The following is a 22,231-nucleotide window of genomic DNA, read 5'->3' on the forward strand; positions in this document are numbered from 1 at the left end:
ATGCAGCAGCTCTCTCTCCCTTCCCCTCCGGCAATGAGAAGGGACAGAGAGCCAGGCTTGGGGTTCAAGATAGGACTGGGATGGGGAAAAATCCCCCTTTTATGATCACGAGCAAAAGGAAGACTCGTTAGAGGAAGAAAAAAAAAGAACATACATTTATTGCAGACACTAACAACACATAACAGAGTAGGACAGTGAGAAGCATTGCCACATCTTGAGAACACCTTCCCCCCACCCCTCCCTTCTTCCCGGGCTCATCTCTGCTCCCGATATCTCTACCTCCTCCCCCAGTGGCGCAGGGGCAGGGAATGGGGGGTGCAGTCAGCGCTGCCACTTTCTTCATCTTCGGTGAGGGGAGTGTCCGGAACTTGTTCCTCCTGCTCCATCATGGTCCCCCTCTCACAGGAGACAGTCCTCCACAAACTTTCTCTGATTTGAATTCCTCCCATGGGCCGCAGCTTTCCCCACACTGCTCCGTCATGGGTCACTAACTTCCTCCGACTGGATTCCCTCCCACGGCTGCAGCCGTTCCCGAGCTGCTCCAGCGTGGGACTCCCCCGCATGCTGCAATCCTCCCAGCACTGAATTACAGCAGTGGGGCTACCTTTTTCCATGAGACCCCGGCCTTCTTCGGGCACAGAACCTTGATCAGCTGAGCAGGAACGACAGGCTGTAAATCAATGTCTGCTCCACCGTAGATCTTCATGGGTGGCATGGGGGGCCGCCCTGCCGTCTCACCACAGGATACAGGGGGGTCTCTGCTCTGGCACACCTCCCCCCTCCTTTCTTCCTCCATTCCTCCACTGACCTTGGTGTTCATGCAGCTGCAGCAACTCCTCCTCACAAGTCCCACTGCCCGTCACCACGTCCCTTCTTAAATACGTTATCACAGAGGCGCAGCTGATTGGCTCAATTTCCCAAACAGAAGTGGAGCTGACGTGGAGCTGGGGGAGCTTCGAGAAACTTCTCACAGGGGGCCGCCCCGATAGCCCCCTCCCCTGCCACCAAAAAAACTCCACCACTCACTCAACCCAGGACAAAGATCCACTAGCCACAAGGCTGAGGTTGCGTTTTAGAGTGAAAATTTTTATTTTCTCCAAAAATTCTGGGCAAAGCTCTAATTTTCAGCAATGGTCTTGGTTGGATACATGCTCCTGACATGGCACTGAATCAGCATAGAGCATAGGCATTCCCCTTCTAGCCCTTACTGAGTTTTGGAAGACTCAAACCAATGCCTAAGATGCTCTAAACAGTGATCCTAGGCCCAAATTCCCACTGCACTTTCTGCTCCATGTCTGGTCCCCGGCTGCCTGTGGAAGAGACTTGATGATATCTCCTAAAAACTGCAGAAGTGTCCTCGAGCCCATGTCAGGTATGGTCACCATGGGAATGGGTTTGCAGAACACAGGAGAAGGAACTGAAGAGACAACTGAGGTAAACAGAGCATAAATTCACCTTTGAGGATCACTGCACATCTAGTTCACCCACAAAGATTACTCTGAGATGCAAGGCAAGAGGTCTTTCTTCCCCAAATCACCCTGGAAGTATAGCAAAGCTTGGGACTTCCCTCCAGCCCTTCTTGGCTCCCTTCATGTGGCATATGAAACTTTGCAGCCACTGGTCACCACCTGCTCAGACTCAGAGTTGAGTGGTTAGGGTATATCCCTGATGCTTTTCCGTTGCCACTTTTAGAGGTACCCCTAAGTCATGTTTCTAACACCACCATTCCCTAAATCCCCCTAACACAGCATTCAGGGCAATGCCAGTAACCCTGACCATCACACAAACATAGCAGGACTGACCCACGGTTGAAGGCCTTTTTAAGAGGTCAGAGCATTATAGCTGTGGAAGGGTATAGTCTAGGAGCCTCGGCTTCAGATCAGCATTTCTCCATATACCTACTCACAGAAAGAAGGCTTCCCACATGCTGAATGCACCTAGGGCTGCTGCTTCACAGGCCAGGTCACTCCTTGCCTCTCTTGTAGGCAGTATAGCTACAGTCCTTGGGGACAACCTCAGCCTTAGCCACCAATTTGCTTCCAGAATCTGGTTGATAAACCTAGTAATGTGCAAAGAACTGTTGAGAATCACTGTAAAACAGGGAGCATCTCCTCCTGGACCAAAGCAACAGGGTGAGGAGCTTGCACGGTGCCACTTACAAACAGGAAAAGCTCCATGATAAAGTAATAGCAAATACATGAGTAAGAAGCCACAGCTTCTTTCCTTTGTACATTGAGATGCTGCCATCAGCAACTGTAGTTCATTCCCAAGCTCCGTGCTGATATTATCCTGCCATTATTTACTGCACCACAACAGTAGTTCCTACAACAAATTCATGTCATAACTCCAAGCCCTCCACCTGAAGCCCAAAGCCACCTGTACTAAGTAAATCTGCAAAGGGTCCCTTCTGTGCAATAAGCCGAAAAGGAAACCTACCAGCCCAGACTCAGTTCTTCAAATAAATTAATGCACGTTTAAGAAAAATGCTGTGAGATTAACTTCTATCTATCCCTCCCCCGCCTCATCTTCTCTGCAGGTTTTTATATTATGGTCATTATCATGGAGTTAGCACCTTCAAGAAACAGGGTCCCTAATGTAGGAAAACTAGGATTTTCAGGGTCCCATGGTAATGGCAATGTGCCCACAGGGTACCAGTCCTCAGTGTGGCACACATATCAGAAGCACAATAAATGTGGAGGGACCAGCGCTCCCTTATTTAGGCCACCTGGCCAACATATATTGCAGAGGGAAAACACCAGCAATAGTCTTGCATCTGTCTAAATGCAGCCTAAGAAATATTTCTTAACTAATTACTATCCTATACATGCATCTCTGGTCAGAAACAGCAGTGAAAACCAAAATTAAGGGGAAAAAACAATATTGAAAACCACACACATCCTGTCTGCTGGAGCTCAGTGAAGTGTAAACCAGTTGCAGCACACTAATCTCCTTGCAGGTGCTCTTATAGCAGTAAGTGCTTCTCTGCTTAAATATGAAGTGTTTGGATGATCCAGCTTGCACTGAAGTAAACCTACCTTAGGACAGCCTCTTCAGCCTGGCAAGATCCTTGCCAACTAGTGAAGCTGAAGGGTAGAAAGTTGTCCTGTCAACATCATATCCATCTACCAGGAAGTCTCCACATCAGCTGGCGACAGGGACACATGATGATTCATGATGAAGACCACGGCAGAGCCATGTCCCCAGATCACCTCAGGTGACCTCTCAGTTTAGATGCTTTCTGCCGCTCCAAGTAAACCTCACCCCTGTGTCTGGTTCCCATCAGGAAAAGCCAAGCAACTCTTGAAGCATTTCTCTCCTCTTCCTACTGTCTATACTGCTTGGTGACCCACTCCCAAGTATGCCCACGACCTGCTAAGCCATTGCTGCTGAAAAGCCCCATGAAACACAACATTGCAGCTCAATCAGAATAAATGCCACCTGTCTCCTTCATCCCATCAAGCACCAGTATAGGCAAACCTGGGTGCTGAAGAGACCCCAGCCCTCCAAAATTGGCCTCAGAGTGCTACATCTTAATTGATAAAACGACCGAAGGAAGGTTGTGAAAGAATGCCAGGAATTGATAAGGGAACTGGTAAAGCTGACAGAGCAACCCTGAAAAACCAACACTAATTAAAACAAGGAAATACTGAGGTGAGCACGAGGAACGACACCATAAAACCATTAAGCAGGGAAAGAAATACCAAGATAAGCACCTGGGAACAAAAGCTGCTAATTGAACCAAGGAGAAAGCTACTATGAACTATGATTGAGCTTTCCTCAGTAACATAGCAAAAACCCACCCTCGAGTTGGAAAAAGCCCTCTACCAAGAAAAGCCCCTCCCTCACTGAAGATGCACTGTTAAAAAAGAGGATACTGTGACTTTAAATGGAGCAGAGTCCTCACAAGGACGGCCAAACCTATCAGTTAAAAACACTGATACCTGTCTCTTGGGGTGTATAAATGTTCACTGTGTGTCACCCCAGGGGCACTAGCTTTGGGGAGTTACCACCCATCACTGCCCAGAGATGAATTAAACAAATATCTTGACTCTGGTTTTTGGCTCATTGCACGCCAGGTGAAAGAGCCCAGATTTGGGGACAATGAGAGTGAGACACAGTATGGAGCAGGCAAATCCTGCATGAATTAGCAAGGAAACCCAGCTAGGAATGGCGCTTGCTACCAGTCCTTGCTCGCAGCTCATGGGCACCTCCAGGGATGCCAGGCAGGGCCCTGAGAGTCTGGGTGAGGTCTCACGTACCCCAGACACCCTCACATCCTCACCCCCACACAGCCCCATCGCTCGTGCAGCCCTGACGACCTGTGTTGGTGCACCTCGCCCAGCAGAACGGGTTCTTTCACACAGAATTATAGATGTCTCCAGCACGGCAAGGAAAGGAAGCAGTTGTGCATCGATGATGCTGTGGGGATGAACACACTACATTATAGTACAATACTATCCACTGACAGCATATATGGTCCATTGAGCTCTTTCCCTAAAAACAAAAACAAAAACAAAAAAAAAAAAAAAAACCCACAACACAAAACCAGCCGTGCAGGCAGGCAACACAGAGCCCGTGCTGTGAGCAAGGCTGCCACCACCCGGTACAAGGACGGGCCCTCAGCCTCCTTCTGACTGAGCAGGAGAGAGGAAAAACCATCCTCACATCTCCAACCAGCCGTGGCCTCATTAACCGGCTATGGCCAAATCCTGATGTCTCAGCCTGATCAATTAACTTGGTCAGGAACTGTTGCTCTTACACTCTTCCCTCCCTTCCAAGCCATTAAAATATCTTGCAAAGAAACCACCAGAGTCTTGCAAAATAGGGATTCCTAAGACAGGTGAGATGTGGCTGTGCTCACTAGGGAAGACTTCAATCAAGTGAATCAGTTCAAGAGTGCCCCAAAGATCAGAAAAGTCTGGGCTCAGCAGAGCCTGAGAGCACTGATAGACAAAAATACACCAAGGTCTTACAGTTCCTAAACTCCTATCACTTGTGGGCACGGAATTAATCCAAAAGCATGACACTTCCTATAATGGTTGAGGACCCTTGGCCTCTAATGTTGTGCTACAGAGCAATTCCAGTAACTGTGATTCTGTTCTACAATAACAGAATCATCTGCAAAAGTTGGAAAACATTTTTTTTTCCTCCCTTTCAGCCCCCTCAAAATATTCCCCAAAAATGTGGGGGAGAGATGAGTTCAAAATCTAGAGGAAAACTGAGATTTTTCCATTACAGATTAAAATTGTCTTTATTGTTGGAAAAAACATCATATGGATAAGAAACATCTCAGACACTACTTAGAAAAAGTTTTCTCTAGAATTCAGGCCTACCAATACACATGCCAGATACTGTCCCAAATGTAGAAGCAAGATGAACAAGAGAAACCAGAGCCTTGTGACATAGCATGGGCCAGGTCACGCCATAAGATTGTGCGAGGGAAACAAAGCTGAGATTAACTTTCTCCACCATACTCAAGCCCAAGCAGTGGTATGGGGACTCCTGCCTTTTGTAGGTCTTCCATCCAGCAGCACCATGCAGAAATGGTGCTTCCAACAAGCCCCAGGGTTTTTCATCTCCTCCTCTTTTTGCTGTTCTCCTCCCTTGACGGATGGCAGGTTTCTAACCAAAATATAGGCCAGCTGCGACTGGCAGTGGTGCAAGGCAGTAGTAAGATGCACACGCACACATCATGAAGTGGTACCTCTGGCACCAACCTTCACAAGGCAGGCACAGCCTTCAGCAACATTGAGCCTTCATGGGGATGATGCCTGGCACCTTTGCAGCCAATTTATCTCCATCTCCAAGCCATCACTTAACTTCCTCAGTGAATAAGGGTCTTTTTATCCTCTTTTTTACCAGACAATCAATCAGGCAGACAGGCATCAAAGCCCGACTGACCCTTACTGTGATATACTTGCCAACTCTGAAATTCTTATCTATAGTTCATCCTCATTCCTGGAGACCATAAAGTACATTGGGTGGGTTTTCCTAGGATAAGAATACTTTTGTTTGTGGGGTCAGAGAGAGCTGCAGCACACATTGCCATGAAAAATGCTCGAAGCACAGCACTGCATAAATAAGGCACAGGGAAAATGAAGATGCTGACCCTACTGCCTGTCCTCCCTTCCACCTGCCCTCCCTCTGCCATGGCGATAACTACCAGCAACCCTTTCCCCCGATCACTGATCAGATCCAGTGCCCTTGTCCCACAGACCCAGCCCAAGGGCACTGGACAAAAGCTCTGCTGGGACAGAGATGGGGAGAGAACACAGGCTTTGCCTGGATTAGGCATTTCTCAGGTGACCACTCCATTCACAGCACCTTTCCTGCAGGGTGAAGAAACAGAAGAGGGTGTGAGGCTGTCTCTGAAAGCAGCTTTGGATGAATACTGCCCTGACTGAAACAACTCATTTTGTGAGAAATATGTGGCCATTAAAGAAGAGGCCTTTGACTTTCCAAAGTGATTTTCCATATGGAAATAAGACAAGTGTCGCTGGATCAATTCACTTTCAAGCACTGTGTTGATTCAGTGGCAGCTTTTCTCCCACCCCCATGGACAATCTCTGACCTTTCACAGCTGAAAACAGTTTCTGCTGGCTCACCAGCCTCACTGTTGCTCTACAGCTGCAGGTCATCTATGGGGTTTAGCCTTAGCACCCAGAAAAAAGTGAGCAGAGTTCCAGGCAGATTTCCTTAACCCTACCTCCTTTAACAGCTTCAGCAGTTAGAAGATGCTTTTACAGCCTGTCTTCAAAGTTTCTGCTCTTTGAGAAAACTTTTGACATAAGAAATGCCACTGGGATCAGGTGCCTCCCTCCAAAGTGGTTACAATCCCAGGGCAGATCACTAAGATGAAGTGCATTTCCCCTCTAGCAGGATGTGTGTCCCTGGTCTGCCATGCGTCGTTTGAACTAGCACACAGACAGACGGCAGAAGTCAAAGCCAGCACCTGTAAATCTGTCCATGACAGATCAAGTAGATAGATGTGCTTAGTCAAGTTGAAAACAGCAGAAAAAAAACTTATGGAAGAGAAGAAAAGGAAAACTATGTTGATTACTGCCCATCAGGACACTCCTTCAGGAGCTTTCTGGAGGCCCCAGGGAATACTAAAACCCTTGTTCAAGGCAGTATCACAACAACCCACACACATTTCTCTGCCAGGCAGAAGGCTGCTGCTTTGTGCTGTGATGGTGACTGACAGCACGAGCAGATCCCCCAGGAGCATGTGGGTAACCCACAGCAGCCCTTTCCTCACTGTCCCACAGCCCGTGCAGCGGTCCCTTCCAGCAGCACTACCCACAGGTCAGCAACACTCCTTAGGGCCACAGTACTTTGCAGAACAGGCAGCCACCAGGAGATGCTCACCCCCCCCCCTGCCAGGGAGCACCTCTCATGTTACACAGAGGTGGGAGGGAGCCGGGCACGCAAAGCGGGCAGTTGTCCAGCCGGTAAATGAATATCAAAGGCAGGTAGGTAATAGATGGGGTTCATGTGGGAAACAGGAGAGGATAAATTGCCCATCTGTGACTGATACAGCAGAGAACATCGCAGGATGGAGCAAAATGAATGGGCACGGAGGGATCAAGGAAGGAGAGACTGAGCGGCGTGTACATAATTGAATCCCTGAGGCCTGGATCCTGTCTTTTGGGCTATGTGGGATTGCAAATGTAGGAGCACAGCTGAAGTGAATGATTCATGAGCTGTGTGTGACAGATAGGACCCCCAGAGCAATCTTATTGGTGTGGGGGTGGGAATGCCACTGACAGAATAGTGAGGGAATGTGATGAGATGAGGAGCTTCCTCCACATCTTTCTGTGAACCTTTGAACCCAGCCTTTACAAAAACAGCCTGGAGGAGTCTACCAAAATTAGAGGTGCTGCCACAGCTCAGTGCTCAGGACCTGGCCAGGGAGACAGCTTGTCAACTGGAACCAAACCCCCCTGTACAACAAACCCAGACTTACACCAAAACCTTATTAGCCTGCTCAGAGCCGCTGAATTCTTCCCTACAGAAATCATTGTCAGGGAGGCTTAAAACGTGGGGAAAATCAACTCTTTCCACTCTGTCCTTCTTTGCCCTGCTGCTGGGCCAGGTTCAAGTTGGCAGAAACGGCCCATTACCAAGTGCCAAACCATTACTAGGGCATTCCCAGTCTCACCAGGAGCAGGGGCCCTCCCGTCCCTTAGGAAAGAGGCTTTCAGCAGTGCCACCCCAGGCTGACGTGCTGAAAAGCAGCTTGGAAGCATTTTTGATTTTCATGTGCTATGTTCCTTCAAAGGTGTTGCTTGCTTTTATCCCAGTAATTACTCAGGTGGAAAGACAAGCTCCCATACATGTGGCAAGAGACTCACATGCATGGCACGAGCACAGCTAGGATGTGCACAAGCACTGTGCCCAGACAGGTTGCCTGAAGCGGTGCAGGCAAGCCAGCCCCACCGTCCTGCTGCTTCAGTGGATGTAAACAGCCTCCCCTGTGTATGACTGGGGGCTGCAAGAGGATGTTAACTGCAGGTTATGTGTGACTGGAGCATCCTTCTCACCAGCCTCTGCTCTCCAAGAGAGGCCATCAGGGATGGCCAAAAGAAAACTGGAGCATATGCATAGCCTGACTTTCCTGTGTCACCTTCCTGCGTGCAGCAGCCTGCAGGAACCTGTTCAAGTGGGAATTTTCATGCTATTAAGGCCACTTATGGTTTCTTGCTCTGCATCTGTCCTGGTTTGAGCCCAGAGGGCAACCAAGCACCACACAGCAGTTCATTCACCCTTTCCCCCTCAGGAATAGGAAGGAGCAAAATAAAGTAAAAGGCTCTGGAATCAAGATAAGGACAGGGAGGGATGACTCACCTGTTATGATCACAGGCAAAAGACAGACTTGTTAGGGGAAGAAAAAGAATATCAATTTAATTGAAACACTAAAATCAACACTACTTAACAGAGTGGGACAGTGAAAAGCCTTACCACATCTTAAAAAAACACTTCCCCCACTCCTCTCTTCTTCCCAGGGTTAACTCTGTTCTGCTCCTGATATTTCTACCTCTTTCCCCCCCAGCATCACAGGAGTCAGGGAACGGGGGTTACAGTCAGCCCACCGCTCCTTCCTCCTTAGGGAAAGGACTCCTCACATTCTCCCCTGTTCCAGCATGGTCTCCCTCTCACAGGAGACAGTCCTCCACAAACTTTCTCTGGCATGAGTCCTTCCTACAGAACGCAGCCATTCCTGTGATGATCCAGTGTGGGTCACCCCCACGTGTTGCAGTCCTCCCAGCACCGAACTACAACAGCGGGGGCTGCTTCCCACTGAGTCCCAGCCGCCTGCTCCAATGTGGGCTCCTCCACAGGCTGCAGGCAGATCTCTGCTCCACCATGGACCTCCGTGGTGGTAGGGGGTGGCCTGATGTCTCACCAGGGGATAGAGGGGGGCTCTGCTCTGGTGCACCTCCCCCCCTTTCCTCCTCCTTCCTTCCACTGACCTTGGTGTTCGCATAGGAGTCATCCTCGCAACTCCTCCTCACACCTCCAACTCCTCCTCTCAGGTTCCCCTTCTTAAATACCACTTCACAGAGGTGCAGCCACCATTGCTAATTGGCTCGGCCCTGGCCAGAGGTGGGTCCAGCTTGGAGCCAGGGGAGCTTCAAGAAGCTTCTCACAGGGGTCCACTGCGGTAGTCCCCTTCCCTGCTACCAAAACCCCCACCACACAAACCCAGCACAGCAACTCCATTTTTTACTTCCATTTTTAAACTGTTAGCATCCACCATAAACTGTGGCAAAGAGGATATTCCACACCACACTTCTGAATCCTCCAGTTTAAGGTATCAGGCAATCCAGTGCCTTGGTCCCAATCCTCATGGCATCTGGACTTCTCCCTATATCTTTTTAAAGCAGATGACGTGATAGATCAGCTTCCTTTTGAGATAGTGAACTAATTTTATACTGAGAACTGGTGTCTTCTAGCTTGTTCCCAACTTGCCCCGCCACCTAAGCCCATTCTGCTCTTGTGCAAATCTATAAGCAGCCTGACTCCCCGTTTGCAAAGAGACTTAATTTCACTAAATGGTACTAAACAGCTTTCCACTTGTCCCATCTTCATGAAATAATGTGGTTTTCTACTAGGCTCAGTGGCCTCACTCTCTGAGGTGCTGCGAGAGGCCCAAAGTAGATGTTAATCTACTAATTCAGACACTTTCCACGAATCGGAGAATAACAGAGAATGCTGCTAAGATTTGTAACCCAGATCCCTACACAATTTTTCCAGGTGGTAGAAGAGTGAGGAACATATTAAACCCCTTTTTACTGCAATGCAGGCACTTCTGCACTCCCAGAAATTGTCTGTGTTTCACTGTTATGTTCCTGAGGACCTGACCAGTAACAACCTGTTGTCCCTTCAGCTTTGGCACACCCATCCTAGCACAGGTACGCCAGCCAGTCCCTCTTTCCCAACAAAGGCGGTACCATTTCAAGTAACAGGAATAAATGGCACCACCAAATACATTTTTGATACCTGTGTTAAGATGCATATCCAGTATTTTGTTGGTATTGGACTGTTGCAAAATGATACTAGTAAATGTTCCTAGCACGGGCATGAGTTTTGGGCTGTGTCTCACTTGAAGTCTCCATCCTTCCAGTGCCTGAAGCTCACTGATTTCAGGAGGATAGGTGACATAAGTAAACACAGTATGATTCCGCAGATGAAAACTCTGAATGGATTTCAGGGACGAGGACAGAGTCATGGCAGTGATTGCTGGAAGAGACCTCTGGGTCTCTAGCTCACCCTCCCACTTGGAACAGGACTGCCACCAACAGTAGATCAGCGAAGTTGTAACTGTGTCTAGCTGGGTCTTGGAAATCCCCAAGGATGATATCAGAGTCTGCATGTCTTCAACACATTTTCTTTCCAAGGAACACCATGAGTAGGGTAAGCTTTTCACAGGGGGACTCAATTTCTTAAAAAGGGACATCAGAGAGGGGTGAAGAGATTGTGAGCAGCCCTACAGAGAAGGACTTGGGGGTACTGGTGGATGAAAAGCTGGACATGAGCCAGCAATGTGCACTCACAGCCCAGAAATCCTCCTGTGTCCTGGGCTGCATCAAGAGCAGTGTGGCCAGCAGGTCGAGGGAGGGGATTCTCCCCTCTACTCTGCTCTTGTGAGACCCCCCCTGCAGTGCTGGGTCCAGCTCTGGAGCCCTCAGCACAATAAAGACACGGACCTTTTGGAAAGGGACACAAAAATGATCAGGGGGCTGGAGCACCTCCCCTATGAGGCCAGGCTGAGAGAGTTGGGGGTGTTCAGCCTGGAGAAGAGAAGGCTCGGGGGAGACCTTAGAGTGGCCTTCCAGTACTTAAAGGGGGCTACAGGAAAGGTGGGGAGGGACTCTGTCAGGCAGTATAGGGATAGGACAAGGGGAAACAGCTTAAAATAGAAAAGGGTAGATTCAGACTAGATATAAGGAAGAAGCTGATTACTTTGAGGGTGGTGAAACACTGGAAGAGGTTGCCCAGAGAGGTGGGAGATGCCCCATCCCTGGAAACATTCAAGGTCAGGCTGGGTGGGGCTCTGAGCAACCTGACCTATTTGAAGATGTCCCTGCTCATTGCAGGAGGGTTGGACTAGACAATCTTTAATGGTCCTTTCCAACCCAAACCATTCTATGACTCTATAATGGCATTTATGATTCTTTGTCTAAAAGCTTTCCTTGATGTCAAATCCATTCCACATTCAACCAAATTCTTTTTGCTGCAGTTTGTTGATATCAGCCTTAATCACTGGCTATTTCCTTTAAGATCTCCTCATTACCGACTGTATATAAAAACTATTCCTGTTTTGTTTAGCCTGGTTTGGGGAGATAGGGAACAAATTTTCTCATCCTGGAATAAGCTGGGGCCACCCACGCCATGACTTTGTGCCAGAGGTTGCCACTTCAGTCCTGTGTGGCTGGGGTACTTGGGGATTTTTAGCAGTAGGTCTTTGCTCATCTAGCTGATTTGCACTGATTTAAGAGAGCAAATACTCCCACAGGCAGACCCAAGCAGTCAAGCATCTCCAGCAAGCAGGGCAGCCGTGAGTGGCTGAGGATAAACTATACAGATGGAGCCATAAAAGGGCTTTCCTGTCACCGTCACTAGGTTAGTCACAATCAGTGGCCTATCTTTGCAGCAGTACATCTCAGAAGCATCTGGCTAGCACTCACTCAAGCAGCAGCAAGACCAAGGAGTGTCAGAAGGGTTTCAACCCCAAAGGTTTTGCTCAGCAGCTTGGTTTTTTTGTTTCTTCTGAGATGCAGCCAGACTACAGGCCAGCCCTGCTGGAAGCTGTGGTAAATACTCAGTCACTCCTCCCTCTACAATCACTTTCTTCTTATATGAACCTGAGGCTCTGAACTATGATGTTTGTTCTCCAGGCCAAACATAGATTCTCACATGTAACACTTCTTTACTCCAAGAGAAGGACACAGGCACGCACTTGTGGTGGGAATCCTGCCCTCAGTCAATTCTGCTGCTCTTAACATTTTTCAGTCACAAAACCTCTATGTCTTGGGCACCCTGCTAGCACCTAGCCGCTGGGCAGCAGAAGAATATGAAGTACATATAAACTCACAAAAGGAACTTTTTTCTTTCAGGGAGTCATAGATATTTACTTAGAAAAGTGACTGAAGTTCAAATAAATTCTAGCTTCCAAGCACAGAGAGTTATTCCACTAAGCATAAGGCAGAAACAGACCTTCTCTGTAGGGATGTAATTTCTAATTATGTATTGCTTCCTGCAGCCTATATGCTAGGATCATTATTATCTTCCATGTTTATTAATCAGCTACCTGATGTTAACAAGAAGATAACTTCTAGGAGATATGCAAATAATTCTGCAATTTTCTTTTCCGGTGACTCAGCATTCATATCTGAAATGTGTTAACAGGATACAAAGGCTATTAAGAAGCCCTCTGCATAATTATCCTCTTCCTTGCCTCCAGTTCTTAATTTATGGAAGAAAATGGATATTTTCTAACAGATACTCCATCTTGCCAGAAGAAAAGTTGTGTAAGTTATCTTTTTGTCTGTTTAAAAATCTCATTTCTTTCATTTTCCCTTCTTTAAAGACCTGTCTCTAACATTTTATTCAAATAAAGAAAAGTTAAATAGTCTCAGTGGAAAGAAATTTAAACAAATGAAATGAAAAGCTTTCAGCACAGAGGAGGCTGGACTGGCACCAAGTTAAAATATGCGTGTCATGCTGAGAGTTAATAAAGCACCTGCAAATTACTTTTCCATATTTTCTCAGCAACATTAAGAGGAAGCATCCAGGACAGAACACATGGCTGCAAATGAGCTCAAGTTACTGTCACAGAGAGACAACTGAAGCGATGTTAAACTGAAATGGTCCTATTCACCCCGTTTATCTGGGATCAAGTGCAACAAATTGATGAGTACATAATTAACTCATTGGAAAATACATTAGTGTGGAGAATGTTTTCTTGGGGGGCAGCTATTCTCTTAGGTGATGTGATGACAGTGCACATCCATCTTGTGCTTGCTGTGCTGGAGTTGTTCAAGAGAAAGTTGGTCTGGGCTACCAACTGCTGGGATATCGAGCTCTCTCTTGGCTTGTTGCCTTTGGTTTTTTTCCTGTGCAAACTCAGCTCTGTGCAAGAGATTTGCACTTAACTGTTTAGTGTCATGAACTTAAATGAACAACTTAAGAGAGAACTCCTATACTTGGTTTTGCTTTCTTCACTTTCCCCTTGGTTTTGCTTTCTTCACCTTCAGCTGGCAGTTTTCCCCTGAAAAATCACACCTTTGAGCAACAAGGAAACCCACCCCAGCCTAACTCACCAGTATTTAACCCCTGATGTTCCTTCTCTCAAGGAAATCTCTCTGGGATGTAAAGGTCCCCCAAGGATGGCAAAACCAGCAACCACCCCACCAATAACAAGGTAACAGAAAGATGCTGTCTTCTCAAATGGCTTAGCAGGCAAAGCTGGGGTGAAAACTTGGGCAAAGCTAGGGAAGAAGATCAAGCAGAGAGAAATACCCCTCTACGTTCTTTACCAGCCACAAAACTTTCTGATTAGGCAGCTTGCTTAAAACATCCAAGCCAGAGGCTTTTGCATGAAACATCCCTTATGATGGGTGCTAATTTCAAAGGGGTGCTCTGAATGGAAATCTAACACCGCAACCAATTTGCAGAAGTCACCTGGAAGAGTAAGAATATATTCAGCTGATAATAAAATAACCTCCCTATGATGCCATGCAGGCAGGGCACACAGTCAGAAAAACACAGGAGAAAAAAAGCCATGCTTGGAAGAAATTGGAGGCTGACACAGAGACAAGAGGCATGTGTGTGATGCGGGCGTGTGTACCTATCCGGGACACATCAAAACACTTGACAGATCCAAACCCCAGCTCATATACACAAGCACAGGCCATTTGACAAGAAGCCCATACACTAGATGTTAGGAAACTGCATAAAAGCAAATCCGCAGCCAGACTCTGTGTAAAGCTACCCTCTGGGCTCTGCAAAGCTAACCACTCTTATCAGAGACTAACAGATGAGATACTCTTTCGAGAGCTCGAGAGGGGTGCTGCCGGGACACCCGGTCGTGCCGTCGGGTTGGTGTGCCAAGCCTCTCCAGCCCCCACCGGCCTGGATTCCCACGACTTTGGATGCAGGCAGGCTGGCCTTATTGCTGGGGCTGTATGAATTTTCTCTTCCCCTTGGCAGTAAGTCACTCATAGCTCAGCACAAGCCATCTCATCTCACTTTATGATGTGACAGGGCCTGTGACCTTAACAGCCACATGGCACTGCACGTGTATTTCCAACTTCCCCGCACTGCCCAAGACACTCGGCAATCAAAGTGCAGTGCTAAGGAGGTGAAGTCAAACAAGGGAGCCCGGGAAATGCTGAAATGGCAGACAGGCGCCCACCATTAACGTTGCTGTGCCCCTGCACAGCCCCGACATTAAAGATTTTCATCCCGTGAGTGTGGTCCTAGTAAGGTTTCTGCACTGCTCTGTGCATCGCAGAAGCAGCGCTTGGTTAGTTGCCGGCTGCTGGATATTTTGGGGGGTTCCCCGTGGAAATGTTAGGGATAAGCCACCCCGCGGGGACCCACTGGAAGGGCAGGCACGGGCTCGCTTGCCAGGGACGGCATTTGGGCGCCTTAACTCCACATTCCCCCAGCACCCTGAGGGAGGGTCCCTATCCCTTCTCCACCCGCGCGTGTGCCTCTGGAGGTGCCTGCCCCCTCCCCACTCCCACAGGTGAGACGACAGCACCTCCCTCCCCACCTCTCCCGGCGCCCCCCCCCCCCCCCCCCCCCCCGCCCCACGGCTGCCACCGTTCCCCACTCCCTTCCTCCTCGGTTTGCCCCGGGGCCTTCCCACTCCTGTGGGCACCCCACGGGTCCTCACTCAATCCCCGGGAGGGGGGGTGTGGGTGTGGGGGTGTGTCCCACCCGCCGGCGTGGCACCCGAGCGCCCCCCCAGCTCCTCCCAGCCCCGCGCTCCCCCTCGCGCCGCCCTCCGCGCCTCACCGCGGCCGTTGCGCCCCGGCGGCCCCGTCCCGCCCCCGCCCCCGCCCGCCGCCGTTGCTCCGTTCGCGGACATGGCGGTGCCGGTTCTGGTGGTGCTGCTGCCCGCTCTCCTCGCCGGTACTGCGAGCACGGCGCCGGGGGGGGGGGCGGTGAGCCAGTCCCGGGGAAGCGGGAACCGGGCCGGTACCGTGCCCCGGCCGGTGCCGTCCCGGGGAAGGGGAAACCTGAACCGGTACCGGGCACCGGCTGGCCTGGGGGGGGGGGGGGAGGGGGGGGCTGCGTCAGAATCTAAGCCGGTAGCGGGCATCGACTAACCGGGGACGGGAGGGAGAACGGGCACAGGGACGGCGCCGGACACCGGCTGCGCGGGGGTGGGACCGGTAGCGGACACCGGCTCGTCCCGGTGGAATCGGGGTCGGGGGGAATCCGGGCGGGAGCAGGCGCCCGTTAACGCCGGTTACTCTCCACAGGGCTCCTCTCGCGTCCCGGCGCCGTTGCCAGCATCCCGGTGAGTGCCGCCGTCCCCGGGCAGGACGATCCCGCTTCCCCCCCCCCCCCCCCCCCCCCGCCCCGGTGCCGCCAGCCGGGCTCCCGGGGCGGGGGCGGCCCCTTCCCCGGGGGGCCCGGGCCTGACCCCGGGAGGGGCAGCGCCTGGCCCTGGCTCCGGAGCCCCGCGGCTGAGCCGGGGTACCGGAGGGGCTCCTCCAGAAGGGAAAAGGGGTAACGGCGGGTGAAACCTCCGGAGGAGCCCCTCCGGTACCCCGGCTCAGCCCCAGGGGATGCCCCAGGCGGTCTCCCCCCACAGCTGAGGGACCCCAGGAGCCTGGCAGCTGCCCGCCAAGGGCTGCGGCACACGTGGCCCCGTGAACCCCATCTCTTACCAGCTCAGTCTGTGGTTGCCCTTCACAGGGACTCACCGTCCGTGTGTCCTGCTGACATTAAGACGTCGGCAGGAGCCGTGTTCTGTGGCACACGTATGTCCTGACAGCACAGCTCGTGCCGTGCCGGGCAGTGGAGGCCAAGCTTCAAGCAATAAACTCCCATAAGAGCATGAAAGATCATAAGGCACTTGATAATGCTGTGCCAGCTCCTGTTGAGCACTCTTTTCTGTGCACGAGTGTGCCAGCATTCCTCAGAAGCTCTCAAATCAGAAGCGGCTGATCTGAAAGGGCTCAAGAAACCTGTTTCAAATGGTGTCTCTGACTCCTCACATACCTCTCTTCCCCAGCCTGCCTGCTACAAGTATGGTGTGCCTGGGTGTCCAAGGGACTACAATCCAGTTTGCGGGACTGATGGAGAGACCTACTCAAACGAGTGTGTGCTCTGCCTTTCAAACAGGTAGTCACCTAATTGACATCTTAACCTTCCCTTCCCTACGTGCAAGCAAATATTCACCCTTGCATCCCAATTAACTGATAGATTGTTGGCTTTGGATCGTTCACACTCTGTTAAACTGCAGTTTTAATAGTGTCTTCTCAACTGTCAATCCCTTGCAACAGCTTTTAGCATGATACCTGCAACTGGCTTAGATTGGACTCAGCTGGGAGTAGTGAATATTTGCTTTTGGAATTGTTAAGGAGTAGCATCTCAGAGAGTGATTGCCTGTCACGTTCACACAGTGCCACATTGCCATTAAATGTAATGCCAGATTCTTCCATGCTCTCCATCAGAAAACATTAAATACCGCACCCAAAGTGCAGATTTTACTACAAAATGTTTACATTCAAGATCCAATCTCCTGTACTTCCTTTCACAGAGAAGAGTAAGAATGCCAAATGTTAGGAGAAAATACCATTTTGCCATTAGAATTGTTGAAAAATCATTAAAAATATCTCCTAAAATTTGAGAGAGGGTACTTTATTCTTTTATAATTTAATAATTTTCTAAAACTGAAAACATAGCAAATCAGGACTTAATGAGCATTATTACCCTCCATTATGTATTGCTGCATTTAATTGAACACAGAAAGACATGGGAGAGTCCGCTTAATAAAATGCCTCTGCTAAATTCAAGTGTAGTGCTTCTCTTCTAAAATATTCTTCTTCTTCTTGCAGTGAAAATAAAAAGGATGTCCAAATTTTCAAGATGGGAAGATGCTGATGTGGCAGATAGCCACTTTTCAAGAAAAGAAGAGGGACACGGACATTCCAAACGGAAACAGTGCCTTAAGTGTACCTTCTATGTAGCCTGTCTTAATAAATGAGTTTGCCTGTTCAAGCAAAGTACTGTTGCTGTATTAAAACCAGTGTTTATAAACGTAGCTGTAGTGCTCTTAGGACCTGAATCCCGATATATTTTCTCATGCAAGACAGACCATAGAGTGAGAAAGAGATGCCCTGACTCTATACCAGCAGGTCAGTTGTTTGGAGAAGGAAATGAACAGGTACCCCGTGCCATTCCCACAGCACCACCTGGGAGCAAGGAGGCCCCAGCATTTCTGCTGCAGGGAGCAGCGGCTGCTCCTTGTTTCTGGGAGGATCTGAGCCCGCAGGTTCCAACAACCCCTGGGGAGCCACCGGAGGGGTATCCGGGGGGGGCTACCAAACTGGTGACGGCGGCCCGACACGTACCAAGCCTCTGCCCCAGGCTCCCTACCTGCAGGTCCTGCCGACAGCGAGCAGTGACCTGGGCACCCTCTGCTGCCGCCACAAGTAAGGGATGTTTCAGAGCGCTGGGGGTGTGGGCAGGGGGCACGCACTGCCCCCCAGCCCTCTGTGCTCTGATCCCTGGGATGCCTGTGTCACTGCCCTGGGCAGGCACCCAAGAGCCTCCTCCTGTGGCAAACATCAAAGCAAAGCCGGACAACTCAAGACTCGTGTAAAAAGGAGCACACCCGAGTGGGTCTGGCGGGCCTTCCCACAGGGAGGGTGTGCAAGCACTGGGCTTCTGACCTCTCCTCGCGCTTGTGCACACGGGCACAGAGCCTTTCTTACGTTTGTTCCCCTCTGTTCTGCTAAGCACCTCTGTTTTCTGCACATTGCTTGAAATGAGTTGTATTTGTGTTGTCTTAGAGTGCGTTGGTAATACACAGATGGCTTCTGCCTTTGATCCAGGCCAGGTGGCGCCGGCTCTAGCCCCGTCAGGCTTTGCTGGGCAGCAGCAGTGCCCGCAGAGGTGTACGGCACACTTGGTGCCTGATGAACATTCACAGGTCAGTGACTTTGGTTTTGGAAAACAATAATGCTTTTGCCTCGCAGCTCCTTTAAAGGGTCGAAGCTACCCTTATCTTCCAGCACATGCCTGCTTTCGTTTCCTTCCTACAAAGACTAATTACTGATGGAGGGACATCATGTGTAGCACAATTGGAGGGCTGGAAGCTTAGGATAAAGAGGTCACGTAGAGATCCGAATATGTGGTTAGAAAAGAAAGATGACTGGTGCCTCTCAACAGGGTATCAGCTGTGGATGAAAAATCAATTTCTTTACTGGTGGCAAATCTATTTGAGAAAGTTCACGTGTGCTCTTAGCTGTTGTTTCCACATCCAGATCTGGAAATTTTAACTTTTTCAAATTGTAGCAAATGCCAGAGCAGTTGTGTGCTATGCTGTGAATTAACAAGTGGATGGAAACAATAAGCTGTTTCTTTTTGTATTTCTATTTTGATAACTTACTGTACTTACAAGGGAACTTCAACAACTCCAGTCTTGTTAGTTGTAGAAATGTTCCTTCAGTATTTGATGAAAGAGTGCATAGCAATGCATTTTTTTTTTGCAAAACTCAGAAAAAAATATCTGGTTTTGTAAACACCACTAAATGAAACAAAACTAAATAAAAAATAACATGTAGGCTGACAATTATAATCACACTAGAGCACTGCTCCCAGCATGTGAATATAACTTTAAAGCTGATTTCAAATCTTCCTATTTTTCTGCGTATTTGAATTCAGCACTGCATGTAATTACTCACCGAATCTGTCACTAACATCTGTACTTTATTTTCTGTACATTAAAAAGTTCTGACAATTCCCACTGGTAAATTTTAACAGCAATATTTGTGAAGAAGAAGTGCAGATGTATGTCACGGATCCTACTTCTTTCTAGTCTTACATAAGACAAGATACCCCTGGTTCAGTAGAGGTCTACAGAGAAGGTGGGTAGAATGGTTCCTGTGCTTGGGAATATCTAGAACACATTAGAGTCTTTGGAAGTGAACGTCACTTCACAGTAACTTCTGTACTACTGTCTATGAAGACTAAGGGAGAAGGATTACCACATAGGGGCAGAAGTTTCCTTATCATGGTCTGAAATAGTCTTGATGGGCATCTGACACATTTTTTAAGTAATGTTTCAACATTTCTTATAGCCTATTTTATTATGAAGATATATTCTTGCTTTATGTAATGCCATCTTCTCAAGGTACTTTGCAATGAAGAAAAGTAAAATGTAGAAAAAATAAAAGATTCTGTGCTGTCAATTGGTTCCTTCTAGTGCTGAATGTAAAACATTACTTGTATGCTTTTCCAAACCCCCCCAAAAAAGGAAAAACAAAACAAAACCCAAACAAGTAGTGCACTCCAGTTTGGTGTTTATGAACCTTTATAGATCAAAAAGTTGGTGTCTCAGAATTTCAGCATGATAGACTTAACTTTTGTTTTAAATCAGAATTTTGTGGTGCATGTGGGACAATGCTAGAAAGGCTTAATCATATGATATCTTACTCCTCGCTCAAAAAAAATCCTGTCTCAAACTCAGAAAAAAAAAACAGCTGTGTGCTCCAGTTGGATATTTATGAAGCTTTATAGCTCAAAAAGATGGTGAATTTCAGTATGGGTTTTAAGTTAAAATTTTACATATCTGTTAGGACAATGCTGGTCTTATTCATAGGGAGAGTAGGACTCGCCCTTCTAGAGTAGGACTCCAGCACTTCCTATGAAGCCTTAGGACAAGGCTTACTTGTATGAAGAGTTCTCACTCTTATGGTTTAAACCAATTGCCTTCAGTGATTCTATTAGAGGTCCATTTTACAGACAGTAAAATTTTACATACAGGTGAGGTAAGAAGCCATCTGGATGACCAAGTGCTAGAACAGCAAAATTAAATGGCAAAGAGGGAAAGACAGCCTGTGGGTCTTGAATCAGTGGCTATGGTGGGCTGGCACTGATGACTTCCACACGCTCTGATTGCCCATAATTTGGACAACAATCGTTGTTTCCAAAATTGTCACCCAGGTGCCCCTTTGGCTGCAGGAATGGTTTCACTGCTGGCAGCTCTAGCCCCTGCTGCTCAGGGAAGCCTCCCAGCAAGGAGGTTTTTGAAGCCAGACTATGCTCCCATCCTTCCTATTTCTGGAGTCATTGAATTCTGGAGGTGTGTTACTCGGAGGGGAAGGTGATTGGGCAGGCTCAGAGCATGATGAAGTACCCAGGTGCCGAGGCTATTGCCACGCTGCACTGGGTCTAGCAACCCCCTCAGTCTTGGTACCCAGAGCACCTTGGAGCAGGTGGCATTAACTTTTCCACCAAACCAAGGCAGAAGCATTTATTTTTCCTTGAGATTATTTTTCTTTTAAACTTTTTACATTGCTCTTCTTATTGTAATAAATACATAGAATCACTGAAAGAAGGAGTTGACCAAAATCTCCTTACTTTTGTAAACTTCTTTTAATCTGACTTTTATTTTCATGTACCTTATTGTTATTCACCCTCCAGGCAAACTGTTTTTTTTTTGATGAACAGTTCTGAAATTCTGTTACAACTGCTGTAGCTATGCTGCCCAACTTTCCTTTTGCTCTCTCTTGTTGCATTTTAGATTGTGCTTTATACTTCCTGCTGTTCTTCTAACTGTTTAAACATGCGTTTCCAGCTGGAGAAAAGAGGTGTATTTCTCTTTAAAAGAGAGACTGGTGCATAGCATTGAGTCATGCCATACCTGATTCTAACAGGAATTGATAAAATCCCAGCATCCTGGAAATTAAAAATTGACTAGTACATGACTACTCACCAGTGTTTGGTGACCACCATGTTTGATTTATCAGATGCATTAAAATCCATATGTCACTTTGATTGATCAAAATGTTGACTGGCATCTACTCATGGCATTTATGACCTCGCTAAAATCAATAACATAGAAGGATGTTACTGTAACCTTTAGGCATCAGCAGACCTTATGTCAAGCATTCTCATGAGCTTATTACATCTTCATGAGACTAACAAGGGATTATACTAGCTGAATGGCATAATTGTGAAACAAGATATGGAAGGATCTTTTTTCTGAGCTCAGACAGTTGGATAATATTTTATTTTATTATGATTTTATGATATTTTCTAGCTTCCCAGGATCACTACAGTCTTGATCTGACTGAGAGGAGAATGTGAAGCCATCCATCTAGGTCAGATGAAGATCAGAAGATGTTTTACCGACTTTTGCTAATTAAGGGTAGATATGAATGGTTTTGATCCTGGTTGAGCTACAAAAAGAGCTTTTTTAATTTATTAAATTCCTGACTCTCCCTGCCATGGAAATATTTTTTTTAAATTTGTCCAGGAAATGTAAGCAAACAAAATGTTCCCTGGACTCCACGCGCTGTTGCCCAGCAGACACTGCGTGTGTGTTTTCTGTGACAGCTGGGCTCCAGCTCGCAGCTTAGCTGTGGGTTGTTTGGAAGCACTCAGCCCTTTTGCCTCAGGAACTCCTTTGAGGATTTGCAGGTTTTCTCAACCAGAGGCAGTAGCACTGAACTTTGGTCTGAACAAGGAGGAAAGCATC

The 22,231-nt window shown here is 48.1% G+C and overlaps 1 protein-coding gene across 1 annotated transcript; it reads left to right on the forward strand.

The window, feature by feature from the left end:
• Window positions 1-15,535: 15,535 nt before the first annotated feature.
• SPINK2 (serine peptidase inhibitor Kazal type 2) lies at window positions 15,536-17,750 on the forward strand. Its single transcript, XM_042808236.1, has 4 exons — window positions 15,536-15,645; window positions 15,999-16,036; window positions 16,757-16,866; window positions 17,583-17,750. The coding sequence occupies exons 1-4, from the start codon at window positions 15,600-15,602 to the stop codon at window positions 17,626-17,628; spliced, it is 240 nt and encodes a 79-aa protein (XP_042664170.1). The 5' UTR covers window positions 15,536-15,599; the 3' UTR covers window positions 17,629-17,750.
• Window positions 17,751-22,231: the final 4,481 nt, after the last annotated feature.

The sequence above is a fragment of the Tyto alba genome, unplaced genomic scaffold (assembly GCF_018691265.1).
Source record: "Tyto alba isolate M040663 unplaced genomic scaffold, T.alba_DEE_v4.0 Super-Scaffold_6, whole genome shotgun sequence".
Lineage (NCBI taxonomy): Eukaryota > Metazoa > Chordata > Aves > Strigiformes > Tytonidae > Tyto > Tyto alba.

Coding starts and splice junctions, on each gene's coding strand:
- SPINK2 (XM_042808236.1), top strand. CDS start 15,600: ATGGCGGTGCCGGTTCTGGTGGTGCTGCTGCCCGCTCTCCTCGCCG. Junction 15,646..15,998: donor GCTGCCCGCTCTCCTCGCCG/GTACTGCGAGCA, acceptor TACTCTCCACAG/GGCTCCTCTCGCGTCCCGGC. Junction 16,037..16,756: donor GCGCCGTTGCCAGCATCCCG/GTGAGTGCCGCC, acceptor TCTCTTCCCCAG/CCTGCCTGCTACAAGTATGG.